Source organism: Aureobasidium pullulans (assembly GCF_000721785.1).
Source record: "Aureobasidium pullulans EXF-150 unplaced genomic scaffold scaffold_3, whole genome shotgun sequence".
Classification (NCBI taxonomy): Eukaryota; Fungi; Ascomycota; class Dothideomycetes; order Dothideales; family Saccotheciaceae; genus Aureobasidium; species Aureobasidium pullulans.
The window spans coordinates 1,347,539-1,364,954 of record NW_021941023.1 but is presented as its reverse complement, the minus strand read 5'-3'; the positions used below and the strand labels follow the sequence as shown (position 1 = coordinate 1,364,954).

At 42.1% G+C, this 17,416-nt stretch overlaps 3 protein-coding genes across 3 annotated transcripts; 1 reads left to right on the top strand and 2 right to left on the bottom strand.

Moving 5' to 3' along the window:
- Nucleotides 1–477: 477 nt before the first annotated feature.
- M438DRAFT_403229 (major facilitator superfamily transporter) lies at nucleotides 478–2,162 on the top strand (the record flags this gene model as incomplete). Its single annotated transcript, XM_029909646.1, has 5 exons — nucleotides 478–647; nucleotides 728–822; nucleotides 876–1,226; nucleotides 1,285–1,574; nucleotides 1,626–2,162. 5 exons carry the CDS (start codon nucleotides 478–480, stop codon nucleotides 2,160–2,162), a joined length of 1,443 nt encoding a protein of 480 aa, XP_029764105.1.
- Nucleotides 2,163–7,335: 5,173 nt separating this feature from the next.
- M438DRAFT_134964 (uncharacterized protein) lies at nucleotides 7,336–7,800 on the bottom strand. Its single transcript, XM_029898852.1, has one exon. It carries the CDS (start codon nucleotides 7,674–7,676, stop codon nucleotides 7,470–7,472), a length of 207 nt encoding a protein of 68 aa, XP_029764104.1. The 5' UTR covers nucleotides 7,677–7,800; the 3' UTR covers nucleotides 7,336–7,469.
- Nucleotides 7,801–16,071: 8,271 nt separating this feature from the next.
- Nucleotides 16,072–16,735, bottom strand: M438DRAFT_352665 (uncharacterized protein; the record flags this gene model as incomplete). Its single annotated transcript, XM_029906807.1, has 3 exons — nucleotides 16,072–16,090; nucleotides 16,284–16,493; nucleotides 16,542–16,735. 3 exons carry the CDS (start codon nucleotides 16,733–16,735, stop codon nucleotides 16,072–16,074), a joined length of 423 nt encoding a protein of 140 aa, XP_029764103.1.
- Nucleotides 16,736–17,416: the final 681 nt, after the last annotated feature.

The following is a 17,416-nucleotide window of genomic DNA, read 5'->3' as shown; positions in this document are numbered from 1 at the left end:
TTTCAACACTCGAGGTACAATCCAAGAGGCCAAGTTCTTGGTTTCGTTTGTTTTTGCCTATTCACCGCAACACTCCTTGATTTCCCCTCATGGTAAGGACCAGGTAGGTTTCACTATTCCAACGACACTTCGTTCTCTCGACCGCAATATCGACTTTGTGCCGCCTGTGCATACCTTCGCCCTCCCCCTTGGCTGGCTTGGACACTCTTGACATCGGAAACATACGGACGATCTTGCAAGATCCCCCGCATCGTCCGTTGTGATTGTGGAGCAATATGGAGGGCAGCATGGGGTATGCATGGGGAAGTCTGGGGCTGAAGGCCAGATCGTAGGTAAGCTCTTGGATAAGGACTGTGCTCTCTACGAGTTCATTGAGATATATAAGTTCTTGCGTGAGGCCCATGTTTTTCTTGGATCAGTTCGAATCCATTCCTCATTCGTTTCTATCCATTCATACCTTGAAAGCATTCTTCCATTATGTCGAAGGTCACGGCTGTCGAGAAACCGGCCATCATGATGGTCGAGGACATCACCAACGATCTCCTTAAGCCTCAGGTCAAGAAAGACTACTCAGGTGTAGCAGAAAAGATCAATCCCGAAGAAATCAGATTGGTCAAGAAACTAGACCGCTGGATTATGCCCATGCTGTGAGTGGACACACTGGAAGAGATGGCCAACATTCTGGTTCCCAAAACATTGAATGGATCTGACTGACCATTCCATTCAGTTGGTCTATGTACTGGTTGAATTACCTTGACCGCAATGCCATCGCTCTGGCTCGTCTCAACAGTCTCGAGGAAGACCTCAAGTTGACTGCAACGCGTAAGCCACAGGCTTCAATTAATACTGTTACAAACACGTCTAACCTCAAACAGAGTACCTTACCTGCGTCAGCATCCTCTTCGTTGGTTACTTGTTGGGACAGATCCCCTCAAATATGCTCCTGACTCGCATTCGACCCTCTCACTACATGGGAATCTGCATGGCATTGTGGGCCATCGTGTCTGCCCTTACTGCTGTCTGCCACAACTTCGTGGGTCTTTTGCTCGTCCGCTTCTTCCTCGGTGTGACAGAAGCCCCTTACTACCCTGGAGCTGTGTACCTTCTCACTATCTTCTACACTCGCAAGGAGATTGCAACGCGTATCGCCATTCTCTATACCGGTAACATTCTCGCAACTGCTTTCGCGGGTCTCATCGCCGCTGGTGTGTTCCATGGTATGGATGGTAAGTACATAGTCTCATTTATCATAAAGCGTCTGAAATTAACAAATTTCCGAATTAGGCTCCGCTGGACTTGCAGGCTGGCAGTGGCTTTTCATCCTCCAGGGTGTCGTTACCTTTGTTATCGCAATCATCGGTTACTTCTGTCTCCCGGACACACCTCTCACCACCAGGTGGCTCACTCCTGAAGAGCGACAACTTGCCCACAGCCGTGTCCAGATTGACACTGTGCAGAACTCGGGAGATACCAGCGTCCTCAATGGCCTCAAGCAGGCTGCTTCTGATCCTGTTGTCTGGCTCTTCGCTCTTATGGCTCATCTCCATTTGGCTGCGAATGGTTTCAAGAACTTCGTAAGCGTCTCCGCTTATTCATGCTTCAGTCATATCTAACAGCGCATCTAGTTCCCCACTGTCGTCAAGTCGCTGAACTTTAACACCACAATCACCCTCGTCCTGACCTGCCCACCCTACCTTATCGCCGGTGCATCAACCCTCTTGGTCTCGTGGTCCTCTGGCAAAATGAACGAACGTACATGGCACATCACCGCCTCCAAATCCGTCGCAATCATCGGCTTCGTCGTCGGCGCCGTCACCTACAACACCGGCGTCCGCTACTTCGCCATGATCGTCTTCACCATCGGCACTTACGCCGTAAACTCGCTCATCCTCGGCTGGGTCGGCAGCACCTGCGGCCAATCCCCTGAGAAAAAGGCCGCCGCCATTTCCATCGTCACCACCATTATGAATGCCTCTTTCATCTGGACACCTTATCTTTGGGACCCTAGCGATGCTCCCAAGTATGGTATTGCTATGTTTTCCAGTGCGGGCTTTTCGGCTGGAACGGCGCTTGTGGCTTGGGTTGTCAAGTTTATTATGAAGAGGAGGAATCAGAAGTTGATGCAGTCGGATGATGAGGTGCAGACTTTCTATGTCTACTAGGAGCTTCTTGGTCACGGGGATGTCGAAAGTATGATGGAGGAACAATGTACATATGGGAAGAGAACGGTTTTTATGATGGAATCTTGTTTTGGTTCTTGGTACACAGTACTACACGCACACGAATATGATGGGTTTATCTGGATTGAACACACACATATTCGACTATCCAAGTACTATGTCAGCTTCGATGACGAACCCATGAATAGGATACATATGGCCGGTACTGACTTTCCATGCAGCAAGAAAGAATGAACTTCGCGTGCTCTCCTTAAACACTCACGGTAAGCTCAAAACTATCATGCCTTTTAACAGCCAATGTGGTGGACGCCTCGCTATCTGAGAGGTTAAAACGCGCCATCTCCTTGCTTGCCCTTCTTCTGACGTGGGAGAACCATTTACGATTATTCTTCCAAACCCACAATGTCTTTCTCAATCATTGTTCTTTTCAGATGTCTTAGGGAGCAGAGGACCAAGGGTGAAGTTGTGGGTACGACCCTGCCCACGCTTACTGTATGTTTGTTGCCTTAGTGCACCTAGACTGGCAGCACGTGACCGGAATTCGGGAATTCTGCTACGCAGTCTAGGCCAAAACCTAGGGTCTTTGCGTAGCAAACTAGACGATTTGTTAGTAGCAACATTATCTACTATCTCCTACCTGCGCTATTAATAGCAGCGACTCGTTACTTTAGTAAGGAAATACTGTGCTTCTACGCTTCTATACGATACTAATTTAAGGCTAGCGACGCGTCCTTATAAATACTACTATGTCGTCGACGGTAGGGCCTACTTTACTACCCTCCTCCGTCTAATCGCCTATTTAGATCGAGCAAAGAAGGCTAGACTTAAGCCCGCGTTAGAAAGCGGACGACATTACCCGCTATATTCGTGAACGGTATAACCTTAGTCCTAGGGACTTCGTCGTACTTCGCATAACTGCTAAACCGGAAGAGCTAGGGCCTAGGGTGTTAAGCGTACGGCAGTGGAACAAACGCGTCTATATACGGCTATTAGAGTCTCTTAATATCTAAGAGTCCTTTGCCTAGGCCGGCATTCCTCTAGATAGTATTACCATTAAGTAAGCTCGTAGCGAGATGAAGGCCTTAATAGCCGATTCTCCTTTCTTTAGGAAGTAGGACTATACGATCTGGCCGGATATTTGTACCGCTATCTAACACGTTAAAAGTATATACTATACGCTATTCGACTTCTTGTCCGCTATTATAGCACCCTTCTATAGCAAGTCCACAAAAACGAGCTAGGAAAGGCGTGTTATAATTCTAATTAGCAACCTATGTAATATAGCCGCTCGTAATACTTCGAATTACTTTATACACCTTGTAGGCAACAACATAGCGCACTATAGACTTATTAAGCGAGGCTAGGAATTTCTCTGCTCGATTAGATATGCTGCCTCCTACTAGACCCTTCTCGAGGACCGTAATAAGATTGTAGCGGAGTCTAAGGCGAGCGATTAGTGTTAGTCCGAGCTTTAGTTTTACGAGTTAACTAGTTAGAAGACAATCCTCCGCCGTCTTAGACAACATCCCTAGGCGTAGATCTAGTACGACAACATTAACTATTCCGAAGGTCGGCGGCACTAGACAATGTCTACGAAACTAGAGTAGAAAGCAGCTACTATAGGGCGCGTCTATATTAACCTATTCGTTCCTAACTAAGGCTTAAAGTAGGATTAGATAGATTACTCGGCGAGGCTTACGTATAAGGATGTTCTTTATACACTAGGGGTTAAAAACGATAGAGAATAGGAGGCATCATATCGGTTCTAGATAACCTACGCACTTAAAGAAACATTTAGTATATCTAGATACGTAAGCTAGAAAGGCCCTATCCCTTAAGGAGCGAATTAGGACTTCCCATTTATCGAACGCCTTCTAGTAGCAAAGATAGAGTACTACGCTCTTTCCCCTCTCTATTTTAACGAGGGCACGATTAAAGGCACTAATGCAATCTATAGTGCCATATTTCGTAACTAGTTTGCTATACCCGAAGACGATGCACGATATAGCGAACGTCTATAGTTACTTTACGGCGACTAGAAGACTGTCAAATTATCTACCTCTATCTAATTAGATAGAGAGGATAATAAGTCCGACTTCGAGCGTCGGAAGTAGTTATAGCTAATCGTTTCTATCTTCCATTAGGCGTAGAACCGGCTTTAGGCCATTTAGAAATTATATATAGGTCCTGTTAACAATCCTGTTACCGCTAGCCTTACCTATAACATGTAGTATCGGAAGATTAAAAAAGTGCCGTTAGAATAAGCACCTTTTTACGAACTTAAAGAGGTAGTGTTCTAGGCCTAGGAAGCTCGTATTATAGCCCTTCTATTCGTCTAGCTTAAAGAAGAAGGTATAGATATAACTAACCTTTCTTAAGTCGAAGCCTACCTAAAGAGTCGTTAGCCTTACGATGTTACAAGGTATATTACATTAATCTATAATACTGCATTTGCTTTATAGGCCTACGGTAACAATTGTGTAGCAGTAAACCCTAACTTAGACGAACCTCCTTAGGATGAAGAATTTCTCCTACTTGTACGTTTTCTCTAGGACGTTATGCTAATTAAAAACATGCTCTATGCTTACAAGTATAGCGACATCGGCTAGGTTAAGCGCTATTACAACCGGTCGATCGTACAGTGCCTTAGTACTAGAGGTACTAACTATGCTCGAGAAATGCTCTTTATGCTATAGCTTTCGCATAAAGGCGTAAGATTTAATCCTATTGTCNNTAAGGCAATCCTTNTAGGCGGGCTTATTAATACCCGTAGCNACGAGGACTTATAGNAAGCGATTAACNATTACGGTNAACTNTTAAATCTCGTAGTTAAGACCTAGATNAAAGAATAGGNAAACTCGAGCTTCGATTTTCGAACATGCCTTTCTCGCTNCTTACCTCTANTTAACTAGTAGGATAATTNGCATCGTGCATTAGAGGACTCTATAAACATCCGTNTNAACTTAGCGNACTTAACTCGAAGTCGATCTTTAGACAACCTTTCTCTTAGTCTAGAGATTACGGCTTACTTAGGGGCGTTATAAAGCGGAGGCCGACGCCTTACTTCGTTTAAGTTNCCTAACATTAATTAAGCAGGTGCTAAAGTTCTAAGGGCAGCTATTACGCGCTTTAATGAACAAATGGATTAAGACCTCTTAAGCATCTATATAGCACCCCGCGATCTAGTCGCAGATCTTAAGGAAGGCGATTCTACGCTTAATAATGACGATGNAGGACGGCCTACCGGCCCCGAATTCGCTCCCGGAGATCTAGAAGATTATATATATNTAGGAGCTAAGAGGGACNAATAACTAGAGTTCATTTTGTAATTTGGCCTACGCATTATTTAGGCCTATACATTATTGCATGACTTCCTCCGCTATGTAACTACTTTTCCTCCTATAACTTCCATTAATAAGCAAGCCCCATTCGGCCTCTTCTATATAAAACTCTCTCTTAGTGCAAGGCCGATTATCTTACTAACTTATAGGTGTCTATATACTCGTCAGTGTTTTAGCAATTATTCCAATGTTGATTAAAACTTACTTATAGCTACTTCTTTCCCTGTCCGCCCTTCTTGCTTCTATTTGACTACTTAGCTAGGAAGGTTTAACGAGATTAATCGCTAGGGAACACGAAGCCGTACTCATTTCTAAGCTCGTCTATCTATCTAATTCTATCCTCGTATAGGTGTACCTAGCTAGCATCGAGACAGTATATGTAAGCCGCCTCATACTCGCTAAAGTCCGCCTTAGTCACCTAGTAGAGCGTCTTGTCATCTATTCTTAGTTTCTAGATAGGGTATGCGGCCTTATTAGCACGAGCTTTATCTTTCTTAGGGTAGACGGTGTCGATGCTAAGGCCTTCTACGATAACCTTCGTGTCGTGTCCTACAATTCTATAGCGCCTACTACGGCCTATATATGCTACCTAAGCGTTAATCGAGCTTTAATTAACTAGGGTAGGGTAGAGTATAGTAGGACCTCTATTATCGGTGCTCTCGCTAACGGCCTTTACGCTTACACCGACGAAGAGAGAGCAGAAAGCTTAACGACTATGCTCGAGCTTTATATTACCGAATTCTATAGTACCTCTTCCGCTCGTAAGGTCTAGGTAGTTATCCTCGCCGTGTTCGTTTAAGATGCCGGGTCGGAAGCGAGATNAACAATGCTACGGATCTAGATGTCTTAGCCGTCTATGTTAATCTTCTAGTAGAGGTCGTAAAATAGCTCGATAAAGTCGTCGGCGTCGGTACGGCGGATTCTAAGGTTAGGATAGGCTACTAAATATGCTTAGTTAGCGACGTTAACACACACAAATTCTATTAACTTACCGATAGCCTTAATTACGTCTCTAGTCTCGCGCGGATCGTTACCGTTAGTAAGGTCTACGAGTTTGTTATATAGCTCGCGGGGGCTAAGATCTTAAGCGGCAAAGTAATCGGTAGAGTAATTAGCGCGTAATGACATTTTAAAGGATAGTAATGTAGGATTCGCTTCGGCGGCAGTAACACGTTATATACGTTAGCGAAGAAGGAAGGAAGGAAGGAAGGGAGGAAGGGTAATAGAGCTTAAGGTTAGTAAAGTTTAGGCAAAAGTGAAGATCTTTAAGTAAGAGAGCGAAGGCGTCGCGTAAGTTAATAAGATGCGCGCCGCTTATAGATAATGTAAAGAGAATAAGAGCAAGTCAGTGTCTTATAATGTAGGAGTATTAAGTAAGGTGCAAGTATAAGGGAAGGCTAGTTGTAGATTAGAGAAGTTCTGCAATTAATGTTAATGTTAATGTTAATGTAATAGGGAAGGACCTAAACCATTAAAAGCTCGGGTTTTTATGACTTAGTCTTAAGTTGACTAACAGTAATAATTGCCTTATGAAAGATATGTTCACATGCAGTGAACCTTCTCGACGATTATTAATGAAGACGGTTAAGGCGGCCATAGAAGGCATATTACCCTCTACTACATTAAACCTAGCAGAAACGACAACTAGATCCGGATCGAAGTCCTATGCAATTAGCATCATAATCTTCTAGAAAGCGAGCATATAATCTGCGTCCGTTATGCCTACTGTTCTCTAGGGAATGTTAATGTTCTTGCCTAGGCTAGGCCCTTTACTATAGTGAAGATGGTTACCCTTTAGTCTAGTAGGGTAGAATTTGCCCCCTTAGTAGACATAAAGGGAGATATATAGCACGTTAGGGTCGTTATAGAATGCCTGTTGTACGCCGTTGCTATAATGTACATCCTAGTCGAGAATAAGGACTTTACGACATGTGTCTTTAAACTCGTTCTAGTAGGCTTTAACGGCGATAGGTACATTATTAAATAGATAGAAGCCTATCGGTTCGTTATGTTTGGCATAGTGACCGGGAGGTCGGATTACTATAATCGCGTTCTTAACATAACTATTAAGAATACCCCGACAAGCCTCGATCGCACCTCTAGCTAATAGCCTTACGCACATTAGGGAGTTCTTAGATAGATAGATACTATCCATTTAAGAACCGCCGTTATAAAGATCTTCGTTGTCCTAAAGTTCTAGACTAATGACGAACTCCTAATGTCGCTCCGAGTGCACCGCGTAGACCTCCTATTTAGTAACGAATCTCGTTAGGATTCTTATAAGTACCGAGGGCGCTAGACTAACTATGCTTAGATTATCGACTAAGCCCGTATTAACTAGTTCTTTATATATCGCGTAGATCCGCCGTAGGTCTTCTAGATGCACGCCCTAGTTAACTTCTAGGCGGACCTCTATATAGAACCGTATATGGACATCGTACATAAGGCTAGTCTAAGAGGTTAAATAAGGCAGCTGCTCTAAAGCTAGCTTTGCTCTAGTCGTCATTATTTCTTAACGAAGCGAAGGTGTAACCTCTAGTGTTAGTGCCGGTCTATCTCGAGATAACACCGTTTTCTAGCGTTAGGGCGCCTAGNATACGCGCCTAATTCAGCTATTCACTCTAACTATGTGATTCACCTCCTACGCGCGCTATCCTTCGCTATTACCGTCGCTTTAGGCGCCTTACGCATAACTAGACTTTACGCACGGCCTTTTTCTTTACTTTAAATCTTCGCGCTTCGCTTTACGCGCGCCGAACTTAACTATTATAAGGCTATTACACTCCTCTTAACACTAGCACTTCTCTATAAGCCTTATAACATTATACGCGTGCCGAGATCTTAGACGCGCCGTTTTATACCTGCCGAACAGATTTCCTTACTTCTACGCTCTCTTCCTTTCTTCTCTTCTATCTCTATACGCTGTTTACGACTATTATAAGGACTATTATACCTCCCTAGTCTCGTTAACGCTATGCCTCCTAAACGTAAATAGGAAGGAGAGTACTCCGACAATGCTAACACTAGAAAGGAACGCGCCCGTAAGGAAAAAGCTGCTCGCATTCCTAGCTAGGAGAAATTCGAAAAGTTGCGTACCAAGTTTTATACTAGTATTAGCCGCAAGCGAGCTGCTCTCTAAAAGACTAATAAGTATAAGGTAATGAGCGAGGATGCTAAAAAGAAGAGGCTTATAGACGTAAAAACCGAAGAGATGCAAAGATTATAAGCTTATTACTATAATAGTCCTATAGTCGTCTTATAATAGTCTAACATTTTATAGGCGCGCATTAGACTAATATTTCGAGGATTATAGGCTATCTTCGTCTAAAGCTATGCTATCTTTACCTATACCGTCCTCGCCTACGCTACTATTACCTACTCTAGCCGCTACTACTAGAGTCGATAGCTACACTCTCGCGAATGCCTTATAGCAACTCTCTATAACTAAAACCACATCTAAGGGCATCCGCGTTAGCAACTACCTTATCCCCTTTAGCCTTCTATAACACCGCGATGTCTAGGTCGATAACAATAATCCTAAATAGGAAGACTTATACGACAACGTTGCTTTAGATCTTCCTATAGATGCCGCTATCGACGAAGACGAGTACGACGACCCGAACGCTAGTGCTCTTATAACTGAACTCTTAAACTAGAGCCGAAAAATGTCTTAAGGCCGCTTACTATACCTAGGCATCTAGACCGCCTTCTACTACGTCTACAAGGATTTTAAGTATAAACTTAAACTCCTCGACATAAGCTAGGACCCCGAAGTAGGAACACTTAACTATTACTCTATGGTCAAAAATCTAAGAAAGTCCTGCTATAATAGATAGACATTAAGGGTAAGCTCGACACTATAATAGTCTTATAATAGTCTAATATCTCTAGCTTTTGTACATTAAATATGGCTTTTTCGACCCTAACGAGTATTTCGGCCCGATTAATAGCGCAATCATTCGCAACCTTATAACATAGTTAAAGTAAGCACCTATTTAGGCCGATAAGAATAGCTAGTACAACCTTCCTAGCCTAGCCGCTTAGTAGGATAGTGTTTTAACAAACCGTTTTCGTGCATTCCCTAGCTCGCTTGCTATAGAAGCTAAGAAGACTTTCATGTAAGTGTGTAATAGTCTTGTAATAGTTAAAGCTAACATGAATAGAACACTATAGTCCTTAGACAAGAAGGGAGTCATTTCTCTAAGGGCTCTTATAATGATGCTAGAGAAGGGAAAGTTTCTTCTCCTAAAGAGAAAGTACTATAAGCTACTACGTGTTATCGGCAGTGCTATAGTAGCGTTCGGAGTTACACCTCTATAGTACGTGTCGGGTAAGCTAGGTAGAAGAGAAAGGGTGCTAGGAAAGCATAAGGCTCTTTATATAACCTTAAGCCGTCGTCGTAAGGTGAAGTTTCTTAATTACACGCTTTAGCTAGAGGCACTAAAGGCTAAGGATAGACAAGACAAGGACGGGGACACGATTATGGAGTAGTTAGTAGGACTATTACTAGACTATTACCTACCGAGTATTTGCCGGGCTAGCGTTAAAGGTCCTAGCTCTATAGAACGCCTACCGATATCAATTTTCACTTCCCCTCATTCTTTCTTTGATTTTTGTTATGCTTAGAAACAATGCTGCGTACACTAGTAACCCCTCGACGATTACTAAGACTTGTAAGACAGGCATTACTATCCTGTCTTTCTACATCTCGATCCTCTATTAGGAAGTCCTCCTAGGCAACACTAACATTAGCGTCTCGACGATCGAATCGTCTTAATAATAACACCCTTCTTTCTTAACTTAATTCGTAGAGCAGTATCGGCTCCTTCGCCCCCCTCCTTAGCTCTAGTAGACTAGCCTCTCTATCGACAGGGTTTTTAGTGCCCCGAAATGCTCTACATTATCTATTAGAACACGAGGGGCGGTAGTATGCTACACGACTCGGTCTTAAAGTCATTAACGGAAAGCGATACTATTCCTACTCGACTGTAACATATGACTCTTTTGTCCTATAGTAGAAGATAACGCCATAGTATCGGGACTATAGTAAGGCTAATACGGAATCGACAACTTTCTAGGGACTATTAAGCAAAACTGCCGATACATGGAAATTTTTTAGAGAAGCTGCATATACTAACGGCGGAGCGCTAATAGTCATCTATAACCTATGCTTAAAACGCATTACATACCCCTAAAAGAATGGTACATTAGGAATAGGAAAGCATCTTTTATCGCGCTCCTACTAGAAGGCTACGATAGGAGCTAGCAAAGAAGCATATGTTCTAAAAGAAAAGGTAAGTCCGAGCGAGGTCTATAAGACTATTATAAGACTATTATAAGACTACTACGCAAGTACACTAACATACTCTATAGTCATCTATAGAGGAGCTTCCGCCTATCGAGGAAGAATTCGACCGCCTGCTAATGGAAGTAATGCTATCGACGGGCGTTTCTTTCGAGTTCTTTAAGAATGCTGCTATTTAGAGGAGCTACTAGAAGCTTAAGCCTAATGTTAAATTTCCCTCTACATCGACATTTGCTCGCAAGTGTAAGAGTTATGTAGTAGAAGCTAAAGCAGATATTAAGCGCTAGCTTAACGTACATAAAGGCCGAGTAGCTATTACAATTAACGCCTAGAGTGCGCTAAACACACGACAATCATTCCTTACAGTTATGTGTTTTTAGATTACCGACAAGTTTAAGCATTGCTACGAGCTTCTTACCTTCGAACTATTATATAGCAAACACTCTAGAAAAAGAATGGCTAATACGCTTAGTGCTATCCTTTATAAATATGGGATAGCGACACGCCTCTAAGCAATTATAGCTAACAATGCAAGTAACAACAAAACCCTCTACTAGGAGCTTAAGGAATGCATTAAGTCCGTCCGCGAACAACATATGCTAAGTAGAAGCAGTATTAAATTGCTAACGGTTCGAGTCTTTAATCTAGACGATTAAGAGGACGACCTAGAGATGCTAGACATTGCTGCTGCAGAATTTGAGATTAACTATAAGCTTGTGCCATGCCTAGCTTACGTAATCTAGCTCGGACAACGAGGTATGCTAGTAAAGCTTAAGGTTACCCTAACAAACGACGACATCGAACGGAACTAGGACGACGACATAGAAAATGATCTTTATAAAGCTATGCGTGGTACAGGACTTACAATGCTGTTATTTAAGGTATAGATTAATCCCTAGCGGTATAATAGTCTTGTAATAGTCTAATAATCCTAGGCGCGAAAGTCTACCGTATAGATAAACTATAGTAGTAGCCGGCGGGAAAGGTTCGAAGCTATTTAGCTTAGGGTGTTCTAGGAAAACTAAGCAAAGGAGGAAGCCGAACATAATCGCTATACGGTAGAGAACAATTCTTATGCTTCGTTTGTTCATAGACCGCCTAAGTCTCGGTTCTATCTAAGGCGTCTAAAACAGGACGTTAAGACTCGATTTAACTCGACCTTCTAGATGTTATAGCGACTCTTTAGTCTTATAGACGAATTTAACGAAGCATCGCACACGATGTAAGGCTTTCTGCTACGACTTCGAATTAGTAAAGAAGAGTAGGAGCAGCTACGCTTTATTCTACATATACTGCAGCCTTTTGCCCTTTAGACAAAACAACTATCTTACTAGAAAACGGTAACAATCTATCTTCCCTTCTTAGTATATAACTAACTTCTCGAGACCATAGAAAAGGTAGTAAAGATTGTTAAGAAAAGAAGTAACCTCGAGTAGTAGTAGGAAATTTTATAAGGCATCGACGCAGCCTCGGCAAAGCTTAGAAAGTACTATTTATAGACTACCGGACATCTTAGTCATTTGTTTAGTCATGCTGTCCTATTAGAGCTAACTTTAAAGAATGAATTTTTTAGATCGCGCTATTAGACATCTGTAGATGCCGAATTAGAAGAGACTACCTCCTACGAGGATCTATACTAGAACTCCTTAAGAGCGCTTTAGAAGGAAAAGTATGTAGACGACATTACGACCTAGCTAAAGCCGAATCTTTTAAGAGGAAGAACTAGAACATTCTTTAGTCCACCTCGACTAAAGGCCTTTAAGGAATCTAGATAGGACTATAATAAATTCGAGGAGTACCGGAAATTCGGTATGTAATAGTCTTATAATAGTCTTATAATAGTTAGCGTTTGCTAATTACACTAGACATTAATACCGTAGCCGATTAGTTNGGAGCTCCACTACGCTATATAAACCTCTCTTATCTCCTCCATAACAACTCTTAACACCTTAGCAATTTAATGCTTTATCCTAGGTTAACCTAATAACTAGCACTTAATACTACGGAAACACTCTGTACGCTCTATAGGACGTTGCCTATAACCCGAACTAGGGGTAGTAGTAGGGTCCATGTAGGGGTAGTAGTAAGGTCCATATATAGGTAGTAGTAGGGTCTATATAGGAGTAGTAGTAGGGGTAGAGGTAGGGGTAGGGGTAGGGGCACTTAAAGCGTACCTATCGACTCCTCTCTACGGACGACGATACCGATCTAAAAATCATTGTGCATTTTTACATGCTAGACGACTCTAGGCGTAGCCGCAGGAGATAGCTAGAAGTAATAGAATCTAGGACACTAGAAGGTAGGCTCTTTTGTACATCCTAGTATGTAGTAAGCACGATATCGGCATTATAAAGATTATTAGGCCTCGTCGTCGACGACGCCGACATCGTGCTATAGATTTACTTGAAAAGTTTAGTCTTCACTTCACTTATGCTATAATAGTTACTTCGGAGAAGGACTATTACAGATTTTAGCCTACCGCAAGGTACAGCATAGGATGTGTAAAGAGACTAACTACGCTATATAAACCTCTCTCATCTCCTCTACAACAACTCGGTCGTCTTTAACACCTTAGCAATTTAATGCTTCATCCTAGGTTAACCTAATAACTAGCACTTAGTACTATAGAAACAATCTGTACGCTCTACAGAACGTTGCCTATAACCCGAACTAGGGGCAGTAGTAGGGTCCATATAGGGGCGGCAGCAGGGTCTATGTAGGGGCGGTAGTAGGGTCTATGTAGGAGTAGTAGTAGGGGTAGAGGTAGGGGTAGGGGCAGGGGTAGGGGTAGGGGCACTTAAAGCGTACCTATCGACTCCTCTCTACGATCCCGTCGGAAAGTTCTTCGATAAAGCGTTCTAGACGGAGCTATTAGCATCTCTTTATAGACTAAATAGGGACTTCGTTAATGTTAAGTTATCTATAGAACGTTGCCTATAACCCGAACTTCTATATAGCAGCCTCCTAACAAACATCTAACCTATAGTAGATGTTCCCCCTTATCTGTATAGGGGTAGTAGTAGGGTCCGTATAGGGGTAGTAGTAGGGTCTATATAGGGGTAGTAGTAGGGTCCATGTAGGAGTAGTAGTAGGGGTAGAGGTAGGGGTAGGGGTAGGGGTAGGGACACTTAAAGCGTACCTATCGACTCCTCTCTACGGACGACGATACCGATCTAACAATCATTATACATTTTTACATGCTAGACGACTCTAGGCGTAGCCGCAGGAGATAGCTAGAAGTAATAGGTCGTAGCACATAGGAGGATTTTGTACATCCTAGTATGTAGTAGGCACGATGTTAGCATTGTCGACGATAAGGCCTAATGCTCTTTACGATGCCGACATCGTGCTTGCTATATATTAGGATATGTAGAAGAGCCTACTAAAGTTACTTTACTAAGAAGCTAGGATTACTTAAGAAGTTTGGTTGTCACTTTAGTTATGCTATAATAGTTAATATAGGGAAAGACTATTATAGCGTAGGAAAAAACTTTTTAAGCTAGGGTGCTCCCCTTAACGACCAATTTTCCATTTTTCCTACAATTAGTGGACGAGTAGAGCATAGTGCTTACTTCTAAAGGTTATTACGGACTATTATAGGTCATATGACTATAGCGGGGATTATTATAACTTGCGCCCGAAGCTTTGTTTGTGTTTTTCGATTTTTGGCGTTCCCTCCTTAACATTCCTAATACTAACCTATATTTTGACCCCTAAACAATATGCCTCCAATTATTGGTGCAGCTAGTCGACTTTATAATAGTCATGTACAGTAGCAGATGATTGCTATAGACTACGAAGAGCCTAAAGATGATAACTATAGTATGTTTTGCCTCTCTTCCATAGGTGTAGCCCCTTACTAAATAAGTCGTATAGGCCTAGGATTTGTAGATGACCTCTTAAGTCACTTTAATACATTCGAGACAGAGGTTAATAAGAGACAACTAGACGAGGATGCCGAACTGCTAACAAAGCCATATACGAGGAGGCGATCCCTAAGCCTTACTCGTAAGCAATATATAGTAATCGATAAGAGTGCTACCCTCGATAGCGACGGTAGATATAGTTATATAAGATTAGAACTAGATGAACTATCCGATAACGAGGAAGATAGCGACAATGAAGATAGCGAAAAAGGAAGCGACTACGCGAACATTACGGACAAACGCAACTAAAAACACCTACCTCTAAAGCTAGTAGCTAGAGTAAAGACTGTGCTAAAAAAGATAGCTCCTTATCGCACGGCCTAAAAGTAGCGTAGGGCGTGTAATAGTCTTATAATAGTAAGCCTGCTAATTATCGTATAGCAAAAGTCCTAGCTGCCCCCCGCTATACACGTTAATCTATAAAGACGGTAAAGACCGTACCGAAGCTAGCTCTAAGGCAACGAAAACGTAAGTCATAATAATTAAAATAGGTCTCGTATACTAACACCATTATAGGAAAGTCTATAGTTATAGTGCGCCTAAAGACGTCTAGGAGAAGAGGTACTATAAGCGTAGATGCACTAAGATACCTATTCTAATTAGATACANAGGCTAAGGAACTATAGCTCTTCGAGAGATCCGGAACTACTAAAAGAGCACGGATCTTATTATCCCTAGGCTACCATTCTAGCGCCTTGTAAGGGAAGTTACTAGCGTTCTAGGCCATAACCTGCGCTTTCGTTCTAAGGCGATTATAGTACTACAAGAGGCTGCGGAGGCTTATCTTATATAGCATTTTAAGTTAGCCTAGTTGCTTACTATCTATGGAAGGCGAGTCACAATTATGCAGAAGGACATGCTGCTAGTTCGGGAGTTTAAAAAACGTCTAACCATTTAATTTGATTAATTAGGTAAGCTAATTTTCTCCCTTCTATATGTCCCCGAAGGACCTAAAAACTGTGATAATATAATCATTCTTCTTATGTTTCTATTCGCGCTCTGCAAATCGTTAGACTATTACAAGACTATTACACGTTAATCGCATATACCTAAACTATTAAAGAGTTACGCGGCCTACGATTGCCTTAATAAGCTTAAAGTCCTTCGACTAGATAGTAACACGCTTTACATAAATGGCACCTAGGTTAACTATCTTAAACATTATAATCATGTGTGCTTCTATAGCGACCTAAAGAGCATCGATAGCAGATTTCTAGAATCGTAGATCTTCTTTGTAGTCCTTAGCAATTTCTCTAACGAGTCTTTAGAACGGCAAGATAGCAATAAGTGTTCCGGTAGTTGCCTAGTAGTGCTTAATTTTAGAAAGGGCATTTGTTCCTATATACTATTAGCATAAGACTATTACAAGACTATTACAGTATATATACCGCCCTTCTTAGTGTTAGTTAATAGGACAAATCTTAGAGCCTTGTCGCCGAGCATGTTTCCTTTTCCGCTTAAGTTGTATAGTCGAGGTCCTTCGTAGTTTTTACCCTTAGACGATTTAGCTACGTTCTTCTTAGGTGCTTACTTCTTAGGTGCTTGCTTCTTAGGTAGGACCTTTAGCAATCGCTTGCTAGTAGGGACGGTCTTTTTTCTAGTCGATTCTCTGCTAATAGGAACCGTCTTTCCTCTAGTATCTCTTCTGCCGCTTCTAGTAGTATCGGGTCCGGGTACGCGCTTTTTTAATGCTCTTATGCTTAGAAGGGGATTAATGTTAGAATCCTCGAGATCGGACACGCTATTTAGTATTAGCTAAGACTATTACAAGACTATTACACCTACTTACCTTGCCTTCGAGACCTTCATCTTCTTAAGAGTCTTTTTAGGTACTATAAGTGTCTTAGAATTAGAATTAGAATTAGAACCTAATAGCGATTCTAGACCCTCGTCCTCTAAGGTTGTAGGAGTATTAGGCCTCTTATTAGGGCCCTCTCTGCGGTTCTTTCCTTTAGTAGGGGTAGTAGGGGCACTACGAATCATTAGCTTAGACTAGTACAGTTCTATTACATTAGCACTTACTCGCGCAATTTAGAAATCCATTCTAGGACTTTAAGCTCTATGTCTATTCGAGTCTACGTNAAAGAGGAAAGAGGAAAGAGGAAAGAGGAAAGAGGAAAGAGGAAAGAGGAAAGAGGAAAGAGGCTAACTATGTCTATATCGATGTCTCTTCCTATATTTGTCATCCTTTACTATTACCGTTATTTCTATTAGTGCCATAATTAGATAGGGTTGTTAAAGATGTAGTCGGTCTAGCCTAAGGCTCTTCTAAAGAAAAGTCTATAGAGCCTATCTAGTGCGGCTACGATAAGATCCTAAGACTTAATCGGAGAAGCTAAGTCTTCATCGTTACTATAGTTAGGCTCGAAGAGCACCGAAGACTAGTTATAGACGACATCGAAGCGCTTTGCTATATGCTCCTAGAATGCTTATCTATCTACGTCCTATAGAGTAATCATTAACATAGGGCTTATAGACTAAGACTCTACGAGTCTTTCGTCGAGTAGTACGCATCCGAACGTAGCGAGTACTATGCGGCCATCCTTAATGCCGGCGACTACATATCCGCATTCCTAGAGTTCTTCGGGGCTAGGTGTAGTCTAGTGTTCTATTAATGCATGCTAGTAGGGTTTATCTTGCTTAGATCTTCAACGAGTAAGGTAG